This window comes from Myotis daubentonii, chromosome 1, assembly GCF_963259705.1.
Source record: "Myotis daubentonii chromosome 1, mMyoDau2.1, whole genome shotgun sequence".
Taxonomy (NCBI): domain Eukaryota; kingdom Metazoa; phylum Chordata; class Mammalia; order Chiroptera; family Vespertilionidae; genus Myotis; species Myotis daubentonii.
The window spans coordinates 172,701,202-172,719,495 of NC_081840.1; the positions used below are offsets into that span (position 1 = coordinate 172,701,202).

Genomic DNA, 18,294 nt, shown 5'->3' on the forward strand with positions numbered 1-18,294 from the left:
CCCACCATGGCTAATTTCAAGCTTCCAATGGAAAATCACTGAACCTGGAGTTGGGAAGAAATGATAACAAATTGACTCTTTCAAAACACTGTCTTCACACCACTCCCCTCACCACACCCAATATATTCTTCCTAAGAACACAGGATGAGGTTTTTAAAAGATCACACCATCTGGGGCCTGGTTAAAAATAAAATTTTCAATTCTTTTTACTTCTCCCAAACCTTCTTTCAATTTTTTCCTGCTCCCAGTCTTTACAGAGTATTTGGACAAGCTGTTATCTGTGCTGGAAAATTCTTCCTTTGCCTTTTCACATAATTAACTGATATCCTTCAGATCTTAGCTAAAGAATTAGTTCCTCAGAGAACTTTTCCCTGATGTCCTTGGTTATGTTAAAGCCCCATATTAAAACCCTTATAACAGGATACTACTTCTACATTATAGCTACTGTTACATCTACAGTCTTGTATTTCTTGATGCAATCAATTAATGTATGTCTCTCTGACTATACTCTTAAGTTTATGAGACAGCACTCGGTTTTCAACACCAAATCCCCAGCCCTGAGCACAGTGCCAAGAACAAAGCAAATACTCAAGAATTAGATGAGTAAATGTGTACCTAAAATCATAAATAAATATGTTCCCCTGAAATTTGTAGAGTTGAAGATTAGATGATAAGAGGAGTCTTTGATGTGTCTTCCGTAGGGCTACAGAGTTTGTGTAACAACTTTATAGATGACATTAGAAAGTACTTAAGCTTTTCCAAATTTAATAGTACATTATTCATTCAGATAAAATAAAAAGAGCTGACAGAACTTTAAATGTTTGTTCTTAAGAACCTATCCAAGTAAAATAGGTTACTTTTAGCCCTTCTTAAAAATATGGCATTCTGTACTAAATGATGGCATTTTCACCCTTTCAGAAGCAGCTCAAACTTTATGTCAACAAATGCACTACAAGGAGGTCTTGAACCTGGAGTGCATACAGCTTATTTAGCTAATGCATCATTTCAACAAATTGAAACAATAAACCAAATGTCTTAGGAAGTTTAGATTTCTCTATATAAAATAAAAACATGGAAATTGACAAAAGTAATAGAATAATTTATCTCTCTCATATTTACCTCTATCTTTCTAAATTTACAATGATCATAAAATGCTTTTATTTCAGATGTTGAGTCAAGATATATATAAACAGAGTACATGCATTTCAACAAACATTTCTAATAAAAACACAAAATAAAATTCAAAACTAATCATGAATGTGGTTTCTATTGTCCTCATCAGAGTTTGAATTTTATGTACATGTCATAAGCTGCTCAAAGCACATAATTGTGATTTGAGAAATGTATAAGTTTGAGTAACATGAGAATGTGGCTGGATATGTAGACATACTTTTAACATTAGGATTTTATAATTTTGTAAAGCTCTGCATCCACAGCTTTTTGATCTCAACATCCCATGCTTATAGCAAATAATTGAAAACTGTATACTCTTTTTGGATCACAAAGATTTTTTTCTGGCAAATTTACCCTTTCCATGGTATTCTGAGCTACCTATCAGACCAGACTAAAAAGTAAAGTAAAATCTGTACCTTTGTTTTCTGAATGAAGATGATCTTTAAAATATCAACAAGCGAACAGGTCTGCATTCTCCCACTATAGTGCTCAGAATGCAGCTTTCCTTCCTAAAAGATTTAGATATTTTCTCCCTATAGTTTGCTATGCTGAAAAATGTGTATTTTATTCCTAACTGAAATGCATTATTCTTCCTTTATTCCTTATAGAAAATGTCTACAAAATTATAAATACATGAGAATATTTAAAAACTATTTGTAAAAATTAAAATATTTTCCTCCAGATTATGACTAAAAGTTGGTAAGGTTATATAAAATATTTCAGTCATAAAATATTTCTGACATTCTAAAATTATATATATCAGTACAATGGTATAATTAAGACCAATATTCTGAGTTTGTTTCCATGAATTTATATCAATATAACAATAAATGTGACCTAACGTTAAATAATCATATGCCCAACCCAAATCCATACCTTACATTAGATAAATAGCATCTGTTGCCTTTATACCACCATTGATCTCTTCGGTGCATATTTTACCTCTTTACCTAGATTATGACATCCTCAAAGATACATTATCTTACATATTTTTTCTTATGTAAACTCTTATGTATTCAGAAGCTCGTATACTGAGATTACTGCACTTCTTAGCAACAGATGTGCTGAGATTTGAATTATATGACTCTATGAGTCCTATGTTTCAAAGACTCAATGGATTTTTTATGCATTTATCATGCAAAGCCTGTACAATTAAAGGTATAATTTTACACAGAGAAATAATTCCATCATGAATTTAAAGGAAATACTAGTTATTCAAAGATAATGTCTTAACTTACAGCATTCTAATATCTACAAACACAGTTTGAATAATTATAAAAGTAGTGTTTATGAAACTACATTTCATTTTCAAAATTTAGCTATCAGCTCTTAAAGTGTGTATACATTTTTGAGGACACTATATATAATACATTTGAGTTTTCAAATATAATTCAATTGGTGTATATGAGACGTAATTTTCCTCCCATTAGACAAAAAAAAAAAAGGCTTTTGGAACCTGAAGATTAGACTATATTAAGAACAGTAAAATTGTTTTCACTTTTAGGTTGTATCAAAACTAATTACAATCATTACTTTCTGAATTAGTTAATACTTCTCTCATAATAAGTATATTAACACTATTTTCATTCAATCAAATATATACATTGCTCCATTTGAACTCAACATTCTTAGATGTAACATTAAGGGATTTTTCTAAATGATTTCAGAAAGAGTAGCAGGCATTTTCATTCCAGAGAACTCTGTCTTCAGGAGGTTTATTCAGTAGAAAGGCATCAAGAAACAAACATTATTATACAGTGTTATCAATGGGGAAAAATAACAGGTGCTTTAAGGTAAGGCTTCCTCACTGAGGAAGTGGTCAGCCAGCAATCCTTGGCAACATCATTCATCACCTCGTTTCCAAACTTCAAGCGGGTATGGCACTACTTTCACTGGAAAATCATCAGTAGTTTTTCCTTTTTCACTTATTTAATGCATAGCCAGAAATACTCCTAGTTTATTTGATATTTCAAGCCCACATAGCTCACATTTGTGGCCATGGATTTAGTGGTCTCTTGTCATTACAATAAAGAAAAGAACTATCACTTATTCCATATAAGATCAAACTTAAATATAAATTAAATTATAAAAAGCAAACATACTTTAAGCTAGGAAGTTTATATATAAAATCTGATCATATTTTAGAGCATTAAATCCTACAACTACAAAATAAGCAATCTAAGAGCAGTGCACCCACATTCCCAGGTAAGGAAACGAAGTGCTTCAGGCTACTTACCCGAGTGCCTAAGATAAAGTAACAACACGACCCTTGGATGGGATATAGTTCAAACACACAAAGTTGGAAGCCACAGAAGTTATTCATGAGTCAGTAGATTGATTTTTAAGGTGCAAAATTTACTTCTGCACTCTCCATATGACAGTATTGACACATTCATTATAAACCGCAACTTCTGAGCAATCTAATCCAGTTATCTACAAGTTTTACAAAGCTCTAAAAGTCAAATGAACAACTTACTGTTTGGAAGGTTCAGGGAATTTTAGCTCTTCTCCTTTCCTCATTTCTATTGTTGGTTCCACAGGAGTGAGCACCACGGCAGCACATGAGACTACAGAGTTGTACGATTCCTCCCGGCAAACTGTTGTTATTGAAAGAATTCATTGTAAATGTCAAAGTTATTCATTAACTAGTCTCACGTTCCCTTTTTCTACTTTTTCTTTTCAGTCAAATTAAAGAGATAACTAAACTAAAACATTAATTATCATTACATTATCCTTCATTATCATTTTCTAAACTAAGCCATCACTCACTAGGCGTTGCCAACATTTTACAGTCCTTCATTTAAAAAAAGCTTTTCATTGAAGAATGAGAAGAACACAAATCATACACAGCTAAATTAATCTTTGTAACATGAGAACATCTGTTTGATCAGCATTACAATCAATAAATAGGGCATTACCAGCACCCTAAAAATCCTGTGGTACCCCTTTCTAATCACTATTATAGCCTCCAAACTTAGCCATTATAATTACTTATATAACCACAGATTAGTTTATCTACTTCTAACCTTAATATAAATTACATCATACTCTTCTGTTGGTGTACTCTTTCATGTGGCTTATTTCAATTTGTTCATTCTTATACTTTACAGTGAATGCTATATATATAATACATTATATGTATGAATATATATGGTGGGGCAAAAGTATGTTTAAAGTTGTAAGCATGCAAAACAGAGCTTATTATAGTTGTTGCTGTTGTTATTATTATTATTATTACTACAAAACAGCCATAGTTCAGGTTTATTAGGCTGAATTTAATTAGTTTGCCTTATGGAGCACATATTAGAAATTAAATGACTTACCTTCTATGAGTATATTTTCCACATGATTCTTTTTTATTGTCTAAAGTTTTACATATGTCTCCTTTTTCCCCAATTATTTTCCATGTGAACAGCTACAGAACTACTTTTACCTGACCAATGCGAGCGCGCGAGCACGGGCGCACACACACACACACACACACACACACACACACACGCTAATTTTATTGGCAATAGACATTTGGATTGTTTCTGGTCTGGGGCTATTTCAAAATATCTATAAACTTCCTTGTACTGTTTTGATGCATAAATAAATTTATATTGCAAAAATACTTATGAATTGTTCCTAAGGTATATTCATATGTTTTATGTTTGTTCAGCTTTTTCTCAACTGATTGTACTAACTTGCATTCCCCAAAATAGAATAAGAATTTCAGTAGTTCTGCATCTGTACCAACACTTGGTTCTGTCAGGTTTTTTCTTTTTAAAAATTTAATATTGTATTAATTTTATTGCTATATCCAAATTTAGCATCTTAAAACAATATACATTTAATATCATAGATCTTCAGGTTAGCAGTCTAGGAAGGCTCCATTGTGTTCTCTGATTAAAGTCCCTCCAGGCCATTGTCAAGATGGTAGCCAATCTTTGCTCTCATCTAAAGTCTATGGGTCAAGAATCCATTTCTGAGCTTGTATATGTTGCTAGCAAAATTTAGCATGCAGTAGTGGGATACAGGTCTCCTTTGCCTTGCTGGCTAGTGGTCAAGATCTATTCTGAGTTCCCTGCTGGCCAGTGACCCACAGCCTGTCTATCTCAGCAATGGAGAACACCCCTTACATTGAGAACTTCTCATGCTTCAGATCTAATTTCTTTTTTTCCTAACAGCTGTGGAAAATATTCTTCTGCTTTTAAAGGACTCATGCGATTAGTCTAGATTATATCCTTTTTTATTACCTCAAAGTCAACTGATTAATAATCTTAATTATAGCTGCAAAATCTCTTTTACCATGTAACATAACATAATTATAGTAGTGAAGTCCTATAATTTTCCCAGTGGAAGTAATTATACCAGGGCTGCAGTCATGTGTCATCTTAGAATTCTGCCTACCATGGCTATTCCTGTAAGTGTATAGTGATATTACATTTTAATTTTCATTTTCCTGATAGCTAATAAATTAAATATACTAGAGGCCTGGTGCATGAAATTCGTGCACTCGTGGGGGGGGTGGGTGTTTCTCAGCCCAGTCTGCACCCTCTTGCAGTCCGGGAGCCCTTGAGGGATGTCCAACTGCTGCAGAGATGGGAGACGCTCTCACCAAGGCCACTGCGCTTACCAGCTTTTGGCTGAGCAATGCACATGGTGAGTGCACATCATAGTGAGTGGTTAAGCAGCTTTAGCATATCATTGCATATTATGCTTTGGTTGAATGGACGACCGGACACTTAGCATATTAGGCTTTTATTATATATATAATCCTCATTTTACATGATTCTGATATGCAAAAATTTCAGTTACATGATTTAGTTAAATAACACCAGATACCACCAAACATATGTTTCAAATTTCAGTTAGCATGATATATCAGCTATAATTGTATAAAGTATAAATTTCTCTACTAGCTCTTCAGTCCATACATCACTACACAAATAATAGATGTGCTTCATGATCAGTTACACACATATTGCTTCTTTCTAAGTCTGTCAATGATTGGTCAATTATTGGTGCTCAGTTTAAGCACAGACCTCAAAGTGTGTAGTTGCATTGCTCCCTTGTCTTCCAGTGACAAGCCCATGTGACATTTTATAAAAAATGAGGAAGGAATTTGGCAGTGGAAATAAAAGTGTAGCAAAAAATGAAAACCGTTGGTGCTGGAAGTGATATTAGATTTGATTATAAATAAAAAAGCCATTGACCACTGATCTAAGTATTCATTTCAAGAACTAAGAGCTCGACAACAAATTAACTTCCTCCCCTGTGTAGAAAGGGAAATACTAAATGAACAGCACACATTTATGAAAGGGAAGACAAAAATACAATGGTTGGGCCATGATCTGAAAGAGAAAGGTGTGAGAAATGATCCCAGGTTCTCCAATTTTCCTGTAAAAATATTTGCTGAGTTATTAATCTGCTCAGGGCTAGAGTATGAGGTATAAAATAGATGGCCAGCCCTAGCTGGTTTGGCTCAGTTGATAGAGCATTGGCCTGCATACTGATAGGTCCCTGGTTCAATCCTGGTTAAGGGCACATGCCTGGGTTGCAAGCTCAATCCCCAGTAGGGAGTGTGCAGGAGGCAGCCAATCAATGCTTCTCTCTCATCATTGATGTTTCTCTCTCTCTCTCTCTCTCTCTCTCTCTCTCTCTCTCTCTCTCTCTCTTCCTCTCTGAAATCAATAAAAACATATAGATAAAAAATATATATATTTACATATATATATAAAGAGCCAGGTGCCGTCACATCTGAAACAACCAAATGGATGACCGAACAGTCTGAGTGGGGTGACAAGGCCAGCAGGGGGGTTAGTGAGGGATGACCAAATGCTGAGCAGCAGGCTTCGTGGGGCAAACAGGCCAGCAGGGGGGGCACTGAGGAGTGACAAAATGACTGAACAGCAGGCTACATGGAGCGACCAGGCTGGCAGTAGGGAGCAGTGAGGGGTGACCAGGCCAGCAGGGGGCACAGTTGGAGGCAACCACTCTGGCAGGGAGGCTATGAGGGGCAACCAAGCTGGCAGCGGGGGGTGGGGGCAGTTGGGGGTGACCATGCCAGCAAGGGGGGGGGGCAATTGGGGATGACCAGGCCAATGAGGCGACAGTTGGGGGCAACCAGGCCAGCAGGGGGGCCAGTTAGGGGCAATCATGTTGGCAGGCAGAGGCAGTTAGGGGTGATCAGGCTGGCAGGGGACCAGTTAGGGGCATTCAGGCAGGCAGGCAGGTGAGCAGTTAGGAGCCAGCGGTCCTGAATTGTGAGAGGGATGTCCGACTACTGGTTTAGGCCCGATCCTGGGGATTGGGCCTAAACCGACAGCCAGTCATCCGCTGAGGGGTTCTGGATTGGAGAGGGTGCAGTCTGGGCTGAGGGGACCACCCTCATGCACACATTTTGTGCACTGGACCTCTAGTAAATAAGTAAAATAGATGACCATTTTGCCAGGCCGAGTGGCTCAGTTGGTTGGAGAGTTGACCTTGTACACCCAAAGATTGTGGGTTCCATTCCATGTCAGGACACACGCCCAGGATGGGGCATGTAGGAGGCAGCTGATCCATGATAATTGATGTTTCTCTCATCAATGTTTCTCTATGTCCCTCTCCCTTTCTCTCTCTTAAATCAATAGAAACCTATTTAAAAATAATAACATAAAATAGATGACCATTTTAAGTAGAGCTGAAATTGAAACGATCCTGTGGTGCTCAAGAGATAAGAATGTTCACAGTGGTTCCAGGAGGGGCTCTGGTTTCCTCACCGTCTCTAATGCCATAAGGCAGATTTTCTTTCTTTGTAAAAAACATTTTAATTTTCTCTACTTATTCTTGGCATGAGCTTTGTATCTCTGACAGACAATTCCATCACAGGTGAGAGCAGAGAACTCTATTACAGTTTAAATTTGCACTGTTGCCCAACCACTGCTAGAGAAGAATTAGACTAAGAACGTTGATTTACTTCTCTGAGATAACATTTGCTTATTCAGTAAACATTTAGTGAACTACTGATATGTTCCAAGAAACATGCTGAATTGACAGGGTTTAACTCTGGGCTAGAGAGAAGTGACCCCACCCCCCAAAAATGTGTTAATGAAGTTTTGATTTAATCTTCTAGAGTACTGATTTTCAAGCTTTTTCATCTCATGGCACACATGAAAAAATTACTAAACTTCTGTGGCCCATCTAAAAATATAGTTTTGGCCGATTTGACAAAATGATTGGTATAATTTTGATTCATTCACACCAAATGGCTATTGTTGTGTTGGCTCTTGTAATTTTTTTATTTGAGAATCTAAGGAAAAAGAGGTCAGTTCCCCTAACTAAATAGTCAGGTATTTCATGTATTAAAAATTCTTACTGCACACTGATTGAAAATCACTGGGTTAGAGATATTTCTCAAATATTAGAGCAGTCACCCTCTGACCAGATTAGGTGAAAGTACCTACTTAGTTTTCTATAAGAGAAAGTGGAGTTATTTAAAAAAAAGAAATAGAGAAAATGCTGTAAGTAAATAAGAAAAATCGCAAAAATAAGAACATTTGTTTACTCAAGGTAATTTGAATATCATTACTTAATTTGTATAATCTAGAGGCTGGGACAAATGACTATGCACTCAAAGGTATAAGGCATTAAAAAATGAATAACTAGGCCAATAAGAAAATAACCCACATTAATTGTTCTATTAAAAAAAGTGACAATTAATGAACCTGTCTGAAGATGGATGGTTGGGAGCTCCATTTAAATGATTAAGCTTTTATATTTAGCTGAAATTAAATTACACTCAAGTTTCAATATCTTTAAATTTCATTTATCATGAGATAAAAGAATTAGTGTAATAAATGCAAGTTAGGCAATTAAGTAATAGAGAAGTTATGACTTCAAAAAAAGTGAATGGAATAATAAACGGGAAGTACAGATTTTCCAAACAAAAAATACTTTAGGTAGTTATAATATTATGAACACCAAAAATGATAAAACCTTCTGAGAGCCTCTAAATAAAAAAATCTGTAATTATTGGGGCAGAGTAGAAATAATTTCTGGTTTCATTCCATGTATTTATTTATTTTAATTTAAGTATTTCTGGTATATACTTATATTAACAATATAAGTTTCCTGTGAATAATAAAATTATTTAACATCATATACCTTACAATGTGATCACCTCACTAATTCTAGTAATTATCTGTCACCATATAAACTTATCACAATATTCTTGACTATATTCCTCTTCCCCTCTTCACCCATCCTTCCACCCATTCCTTCTGGTAACCATTCTTTTGGTCTATAAGTCTGTTTTCGTTTTATTCCTACATTCCACATATAAGTGAAACCATATCTACATAAAGCACATAGACACGGATAACATTATGGTGACAGCCAGAGAGAATAGGGGTGGGGTAGATGGAGGTAGGCAAAGTCGGGGGAGGGGGAGTGGAATGGGGACAGAAAGATGTTTTACTTTTGGTGATGGGCACAAGATGCAGTGTGCAGATGATGTTTTGTTGTGTTGTACACTTGAAAACTATATGGTCTTGTTAACCAAAATCACCCCAATAAACAAATAACTAAATAAATAGAAATTTTAACACTTCTATTTCCAACACATACATTTTATATTTACTTGCTTAATTTATTAAATGAAACAAAATTCTCATTTTATTACAAAAACAGAAGTTATAGTGAAAGTTTGGATGAGAAAGAAGAATTGGCAAAAGCTGGAAGCAAAGACCTTCAAATTAATTAATAAATAATTTAAATAACAATTTAAACTTAAAATATTCTACAACCATATTATGTAAGAATAATATTATCTTGGGAATCATTTTAAAATATGTTAAGAATTGCATAAAAATTGTTAATATCCTGAATTAATAACTGATTTGAGAAAGAATACAGAAATAGAAATGAAATAACTATATTCTGGAAATGTTAAACAAAACTATAAAATGTAAAAAGTAACTTTAATTTAGTCAAGCTTATCTCACATGTTCCAAATTTTGGTATTTTTATTGTGTGCCAATAGTAACCTTTCATCTTGTTAAACTTTTGGACAGCCATCAGGTTTATTAAAATTAGGGTGGGCCCTAAATCAATATGACTCCATCAAAGCCCTCAGTTGGCCATCATCAACAACTGAATGTAAATAAAAGGGCTTTGTATTTTGGCTGAGGACTTAAACATCATAGAGCAGAAGGAAACACCCAGCTTCACCCTGTCTGAATTTCTGATCCACAAAAATCATGAAAGATGAATGATGTTCACTGTTTTAAGCCACTAAGTTTTAGGAAAATTTGTTACACAGAAATAGATAAGCAATACACTCCTAGAACATTTGTCATTAATAAAAAAAAAAAAAGATTTTAATGCCTCAGGAGAGAATGTTTTCATTAAAATTGTTACCTAAATGATAGAGGGGAAAACAAATTTTTGCCATAAAGACTTGCTCACATGTGTATGTGTAATTTATGAATGAAAATTATAGAAACTAATAGTTTAAATCCTCATTCAGCTATTCTCTATAGCTTCACACTATGGAAAAATAAATAAGTGAATAAATAAATATAGACATATAGATATATAGATATCTATTCTAGAGGCCCAGTGCATGAAATTCGTGCATGGGCAGGGTCCCTAATGGCTGCCAGCTGCTGGCAGGGGCCTCCCTTCCCTGGCTGCCAGCTTCAAGCCGAGGACTACATACGATTTGCACCGCCTTCCTGGTGGTCAGTGCATGTCATAGCAAGCGATTGAACTACAGGTCAGTTGAACTCCCGAGAGGACACTATGCATATGAGGCATATATATATATATAGAGGCCCAGTGCACAAAATTTCTGCACAGGGGGCTGTCCCCTCAGCCTAGCCTGCACCCTATCCAATCTGGAACCCCACGGGGGATGTCTGACTGCCCATTTAGGGCTGATCTCGATCGGCCTTAAACCAGCAGTTGGACATCCCTCTCACAATCCTGGACTGCTGACTCCTAATCACTCACCTGCCTGCCTGCCTATCTGGTCACCCCTAACTGCCCCCCTGCCATCCTGATTACCCCTAACTGCCTCTGGCCCCCCTGCCATCCTGATCGCCCCTCACTGCCTCTGTGTGCCAGCCCGATCACCCCTAACTATCCCCCCCACCAACCTGATCGCCCCTAAATGCCCCCTGCTGCTGGCCAGGTTGCCCCCAACTGCCCCTTACCTGCTGGCCTGGACGCTCCTAACTGCCTCCCCTGCCAGCCTGGTTGCCCCTCATGCCCCCTCCCCTCACCGGCCTGGTCACCCCATGCAGCCTGCTTGTTCAGTCCTTTGGCCATCCCTCACTAACCCCCCTGCTGGCCTGGTCATAGGCAGCCATCTTGTGAGGGTTAATTTGCATATTATCTCTTTATTATATAGGATAGATGATAATCTGGCAAATGTACTGATTTTCCCAGTTATGTTTCTCATTTCAAACTTAGAAAGATCCTTAGAACTATTTTGCTACAGCAAGTAGGGACAAATATTTTATGAATTTCCCAAGCACAAGATGAAATCATAGTTGTTATCCATTCTGGGAAAACATGAACTATAAGGCCTATATCATTTAAATAATACTTAACCCATAATGTCTGTAATCTAATATCCTAAATTCTAGAACACAGGAAAAAAAATAATTAAAAGGAGGAAAAAGAAGATGGAGAACAGGCCAGGCACAGACAGACCAGCACTGCCTTCACCATCCCAACAGCGCAACCGGCCTCCTGGAAGTCAGCCTCAGGCACCGAGGCCACTTCCCCTCCCTAGATGCTCTGCAAGGAAGAAATTATATAAAAGAGGCCACCGCTAGCCCAGGGGGCTGATTGCATTGCGGCACCCTCCCCTCCTCGGGACCCCACCTCTGCATGGATTTGTGCACCGGGCCTCTAGTAGAATACAAAGAATTTGCAAAGCACTCTTTATAGGCAATAGATAACGTCCTCAGGGGAAGGGTAACTTAAACCAATCTGCATTTTAGTGTCATTCTTTCAAGATAAGCATGTCGACATTATGCACTGTTAAGAAACATATTCTACCTCGATTTGTCAAAGGAGCAAGAATAAAACCACTAGTAAATTTACATTATAATGTTATAAAATATCTTTTAAAACTTATGGAGAAAATATTCTAATTATATGTTAATAAAACTATGTTGAATGTAACTTTCCTAGATGTGTTCCCATTTATTAGACAAAAGTATATTGAGCTTACTTATGTGTCACCCACATTTCTTATCAGCCCAAAGTTGTTTTGCCTTGGGTACTTTCTGAGTTAGGTGTTTGTTTGCTTGTTTTTAATGCTGATGATTATTACATGTAATGCAATATAAATCAAGGCAATAATGCAAGTTTTAGTTTATAATCTTCATGGAAATTATAAACTAACACAAATTGAAATAGTTATTTAGTAGTCACTTTAAATATATAGTATCCCATGTAATTTAATTAAATAAAAAAGATAATTTATTCAAAAAATATTTGTTAAATCTATACCATATTCTAGGTTCAGAAGAAGAAATAGTGAACAAAAACAGAAAAATATCCCTGTTACTTTAGGGAATAATTGCTGTTTGATTTCAACAACATGATAAATGTACTGGTTTTGCCCTAGCCTTGCCAATTTGGCTCAATGGACTGAAGGGTCCTGGGTTCCATTCTAGTCAAGGGCAAGTGCCTCAGTTGCAGGCTAGATCCCTGACAGGGTTGTGTGCAGGAGGCAACCAATTGATGTGTCTCTCTCACATTGATATTTCTCTCTCTGTCCCTCCCTTGCCTTTCTATTCCCTCTAAGAATCAATGGAAAAATATTCTCTGCTGAGGATTAACAAAACAAACAAACAAACAAATGTGGCATGTTTACTACTCAGGTTCTAGTAAGAGGAAGTATTATAGGTATTTTTGTTTGTGTGTTTTTTTCTTTTTTCACAAAGATCTCAGTAAATCTTCTCTTACATCTTTTAGTACTAGATTAAATATCATCAACCAATGAGTAGTTAATGAATAGTCAATGTTATCTCTTCTCCTCCCCTCCCTCTCCTTCTTCCTCCTTCCTTTGCCCTCTCTTCTGCTTCCCTCTTCTTCCCACTCTCCCCTCCCTTGTCTTCCTCTTCTCCCCTTCCTCCTCCTCCTCTCCCTTACCCCTCTCCTTCTTCCCTTTCCCTCTGTCCTCCTTTTTGCAGTAACTTTTTGGCTGACCAGAACAAAAGAACAAGTATCAAATGAATTATTATTCATCTTTGTTGAAAAAATTACATCAGCTATATGAAGAATATCTCACAGGTTATGAGACATAATTGATAAGTATTTAGTTCTATAGTACTGATGGGTTATTTAATGGGCTTCACTTTGCAAAGTATGAAGAGCAATATAAACCACATAATGCCCATCCTTACTTTTAAGAAGCTAAATTGTTCAATTATCTCCTTTAGAAAAACCCACTCTTCGGAATTTTACATATGAGTTACACATTACAAAAATATATCAAATATATAGTTTCAATAGGTGAATCAAATAACAAAAATAACTCAAATATGTTGCAGCTAATCGTTTTAGGCTGCTAACCCCTTGCTATCATTACAAAAGATTCTGAATTACAAAAAAAAAAAAAAAAAGTCATCTTTCCTTTGCCTTCTTTATTCTGTTTCATATGAAGTAATCACCTTTATTTTGGAATCTGTTCAGTCTATAGTAAAATTTCCACTTAGAATAGAAAGTAGCATTATCAACTAATTTGAGTATGATTTGGTTTGATAACAAAGAAGTAGATAATTCAACTGTCCAACTTAAGTGAAAATATAGAAGCCAGAATAAGGGTGGCCTTTGAGGAATTTCACATAACTACAATCTCTGGTTGAGCTGGTGAAAGTCAGGAAGTATAATTGCATAGATTAAAATCACACAGGGACCAAGGTATACTGAGCCATAAATGTCAAGCCAAGTTGTTGGTATTTTATCCTGTGGCACCCAAGTTCTCAATTCATAAGCAAGTGCTAATTTCACAGGAGCTAACCATGAATAATATATACTGTTGGTCCAGGCTCTAGAGGCACCGAATCAAATAAATCAATACATATAGCAACATTCTGCACATTCAACCAAATATAACAAGTCACTGTAACAACCCAATATTTCCATATGAGCACCACGCTGATTAGGAAGGAGGAGAAATGGAACAACAGCAGCAATGTCACACTTCCCAATGTCCTCTAGGTCTCTCCCTAAGGGATGAGTTATCTGAAAGAATCTAACCTTTCATAGTTTACTAACAAATCTCATAATTCTGAAGAAATATTTTCTTTGTTACAACACTCCCTTTTTTAAGCCCCATTAATCTTTCTGGATGATGGAAGTCATGGCTACATTTTATGTCACTAACGTGTCCAGAAATTATGTACATCTAAAAAAGGCATAGCATACTTTAGTTCACATTCCAAAGTAAATTAAAATTTCTCAGTCCACAAGATCTTGATAGATGCAATCACAAATTTCCCTTAGACATTCATTGAACACCTTTTCTGAACGGCTACTGCTGTCTGCCCAGAGAAAATACCACACTTTGAAAATTTCTTTAATGTGAATGCTTAATAGTCAAATCCTTTGACATGAGAAATAATTTGTACAGGTCCATGAATGATTTTTAACCTGTTTGATAAGGGTATTTTTCAAATATTATATGTATATAAAATAGAAAATTATATTAATATTCAAAAATTCTGAGATAGATTTATCAGAATCCTATCTAATAAAGAGGCAATATGCAAATTGACCGTCACTCCAACACACAATATGGTCACCCCCATGTGGACACAAGATGGCCAGCAGGGGAGGCCAGTTGTGGGCGATCAGGCCAGCAGGGGAAGGCAGTTGGAAGAGACCAGGCCTGCAGGGGAGGGAAGTTGGGGGGGACCCAGGCCTACAGGGGAGGGCAGTTGGGAGTGACCGGGCTGGCAGGGGAGGGCAGTTAGGGTCAATCAGGCCAGCAGGAGAGCAATTAGGCATTGATCAGGCTGGCAGGGGAGTGGTTAGGGGGTGATCAGGTTGGCAGGCAGAAGTGGTTAGGGGCAATCAGGCAGGCAGGCAAGCGGTTGGGAGCCAGCAGTCCTGGATTGTGAGAGGGATGTCCGACTGCCAGTTTAGGCCTGATCCTACCAGATTGGAGAGGGTGCAGGTTGGGCTGAGGGACACACACACACCCCGTGCATGAATTTCATGCAGTGCACTGGGCCTCTAGTTTTAATATATTTCTTGGATTATCAATATTTTATTTGTGACCAAATAACATAGAACATGGATGCATTAGTATCAGAACATGTCATTAATACTGTTCCAATCTTCCATCATAGAATATGACATCATAGTAATGAAAGCTTTGCCGTTTACTATAGGAAGTATAAATATTAGCAAACAGCACCCAAGATTAGTGTCCATATTAAAAATGGATGCTAAACTTGTTAAAAAATTTAAAAGATGTAATTTTTTTGATAAGTTGGCAAAACATAAAAGAGCTATGAGTAAAATGCCAGCTTTGTAAAATTCCTATAGGGGTAGCCCAGGGTCAATGTTTCAAATGGTTATGCTTTAGCTTTACCCTCACTTATCTTCTCCTTTGTCATCTTGAAAAAGAATAAATGGCAGCTAAACATTATTAAAGTGTAAATAATGTCCCCTAGCCACATACTAACCATGTCAGAGATTGATTCTGGCTTTTAGCACCTGTCAGAAACTCATGAGAACTTTTCTAGGTCTGTCCTGTTCTGTCTCATTTCCAAACACTCATCGACCAGACATTTCTATAATCTGCTATTAGATACAGCCAACTGTCCAAAGTATACATACAAGGTACAAAAGCACCTGAACCAAACATTGCTGACTCTCACAGGTGTCTCATAATTGCTTTTTCATAATAAGTCTAATTTGGATACTGGTGTTCTAAATTGAATCATTTCAACATAGATAACTGCTATGGACTGAATTATGTCTCCCCAAAATCCATATTTTGAAACCCTAACCTCTAATGTGATGTTATTTGAAGATGGAGCCTTGGGGAGATAATTAAGTTTATATAAGGTCATGAGGGTTGGGCTCTCATGATGGGACTAGAGCCCTTATAAGAAGAAACACCAGAGAGCTTGTTCTCTCTCTTTCTCTCTACTGTGAGAGGGTCACTGTGAGAAGGGAGCTGTTCACAAGTCATGAGGAGAGCTCTCACCAGAAAATGACAATGTTTAACCCTTGATCTTAGAATTCTAGCCTCGAGAACTGGGGGAAAATAAACTTCTTAAACCACTCAGTCTGTGGTAGTTTGTTGTAGCAGCCCCGGACTAAATAAGACAATAACATAGACACATTTTGATAATTTTGAATATGAATAAAATTGTTTATATGAAAACAGCCTTAAAGCAAAAAGGAAGCAAAATCCCAAATATTCAATTGTCTAGATTTTTCTTGGTTTGAGAAAGTCTCCAAAAGAAACTCAGATGCCAAAATGAACTTCATAAAGGATTCCTTGACTAAGGTAAAATTTTTTAAACTATTTCTTTAAGACACTTCAAACCCTAACAACTTGAACCTAACTGCTGTTATCTTCTCTCACCTTCTACACTACCCTCTAGTCACAAAAAAACCCTTGAAGCTAAATTGCCTCTTAAAGCTAAAGCTCCCTGAAAATAGGGCAAATCCCTTGTCTTAAGAGATTTAAATGTTAATTCCAGGTCTCTGGATGACCTTGGAGTAAATAAGAATTTGCAAAGCCTACACAGAAGACAAAGATATTCTAAGAGAAATTTTTAAAACAGTCCTGTAAACAGATTGCTGCTGCTGAACTTGAGGGCCTGCTGAGAACAGGACTTCTGTAAGGACATGTATGCCTGGAAGGCTGTGGTCCAAGGCCATTTTTGCAGGCTATAAGCTGGGCTCCGGAACCAGAGGGAGCACACAGCTCTCCTTAAAATTGAAGGTGTCTATGCTGGAGATGAAACTGAATTCTATCTAGGCAAGAGATGTGCTTATGTGTACAAAGCAAAGAACAACACAGTGACTCCTGGTGGCAAACCGAACAAAACCAGAGCCATCTGGGGAAAGATCACTCGTGGAAACAGCGGCATGGTTTGTGCTAAGTTCCAAAGCAACCTTCCTGCTAAGGCCATGGGTCACAGCATCTGTGTAATGCTGTACCCCTCGAGGATTTAAACTTATTGAAAATAAATAGTCCTGTGACCATATAATCAAGTACCCCTAGGTCCATATCAATTGGCACATAGGTTAGTATCTTAAGGAAAAAAAGAATGGGAATAAAATGTAGAAAAGATGTGAGACTCACATAAAACAACCCAAATTGCATAGAGAAGAAAAGACATGTAGAAAAATCTGTACTGTGGAACAACACCTTTTGGAGACTCCAATCATTCCTCTGCACAGAGTACACTCAAAGCCAGTCCAGCAAGCCGGAAAGGATGTGTCCATTAAAGACTTCAGGGATAGGCCGTCTTTGGACAGTACTCAGAAGTAAATTCTCAAGCCCAAGTTACTCCAGTTCTAGCAGTGTGTGTGTGTGTGTGTGTGTGTGTGTGTGTGTGTGTGTGTCCTTCAGCCAGAATTAGGAGATATAGAAGAAAAGATTCCAAGGCAGCAGTTCTCAACCTGTGGGTCGCGACCATTGGAAAACACATATAGCATATCAGATATTTACACTACGATTCATAACAGTAGCAAAATTACAGTTATGAAGTAGCAACGAAAATAATTTTATGGTTGGGAGTCACCACAACATGAGGAACTGCATTAAAGGGTCGCGGCATCAGGAAGGTTTTGAAACAGTCTTAGAACAGAGAAGAATAGGACTCAAAATACACTGCTGCCTCACTCAACTCCAATCAATGAGTATTGGGGTAGAGATGTGTTAGAAGTATAGCCTTTTGCAAATAAGTTAAAAGAATGTGACAGTATTCATCAATTATTAGAAATCAGTACTTTAAAGTATATTCTCTTATACGTTCTGTGACAATGACAGTAACCAAAACTATATAGGAATGAAATGATAACTGCATAATGTTTTACCACTCAGGTGTTTTTGTTATTTTTAATGGACAATAACATGGCAGTTTAAAAAATCACACATAATATAAT

The 18,294-nt window shown here is 36.9% G+C and overlaps 1 protein-coding gene and 1 pseudogene across 4 annotated transcripts in view; one reads left to right on the forward strand and one right to left on the reverse strand.

The window, feature by feature from the left end:
* CCSER1 (coiled-coil serine rich protein 1) overlaps window positions 1–18,294 on the reverse strand; it is a 1,185,560-nt gene that overhangs the window by 906,880 nt on the left and 260,386 nt on the right. For all 4 annotated transcript variants that reach the window (XM_059665408.1, XM_059665417.1, XM_059665424.1 and 1 more), the window contains exon 5: window positions 3,650–3,770. In XM_059665408.1, coding sequence (XP_059521391.1) covers window positions 3,650–3,770 — 121 coding nt within the window. The remainder of the gene's footprint in view (window positions 1–3,649; window positions 3,771–18,294) is intronic.
* Window positions 17,033–17,358, forward strand: LOC132227113 (large ribosomal subunit protein eL33-like; annotated as a pseudogene).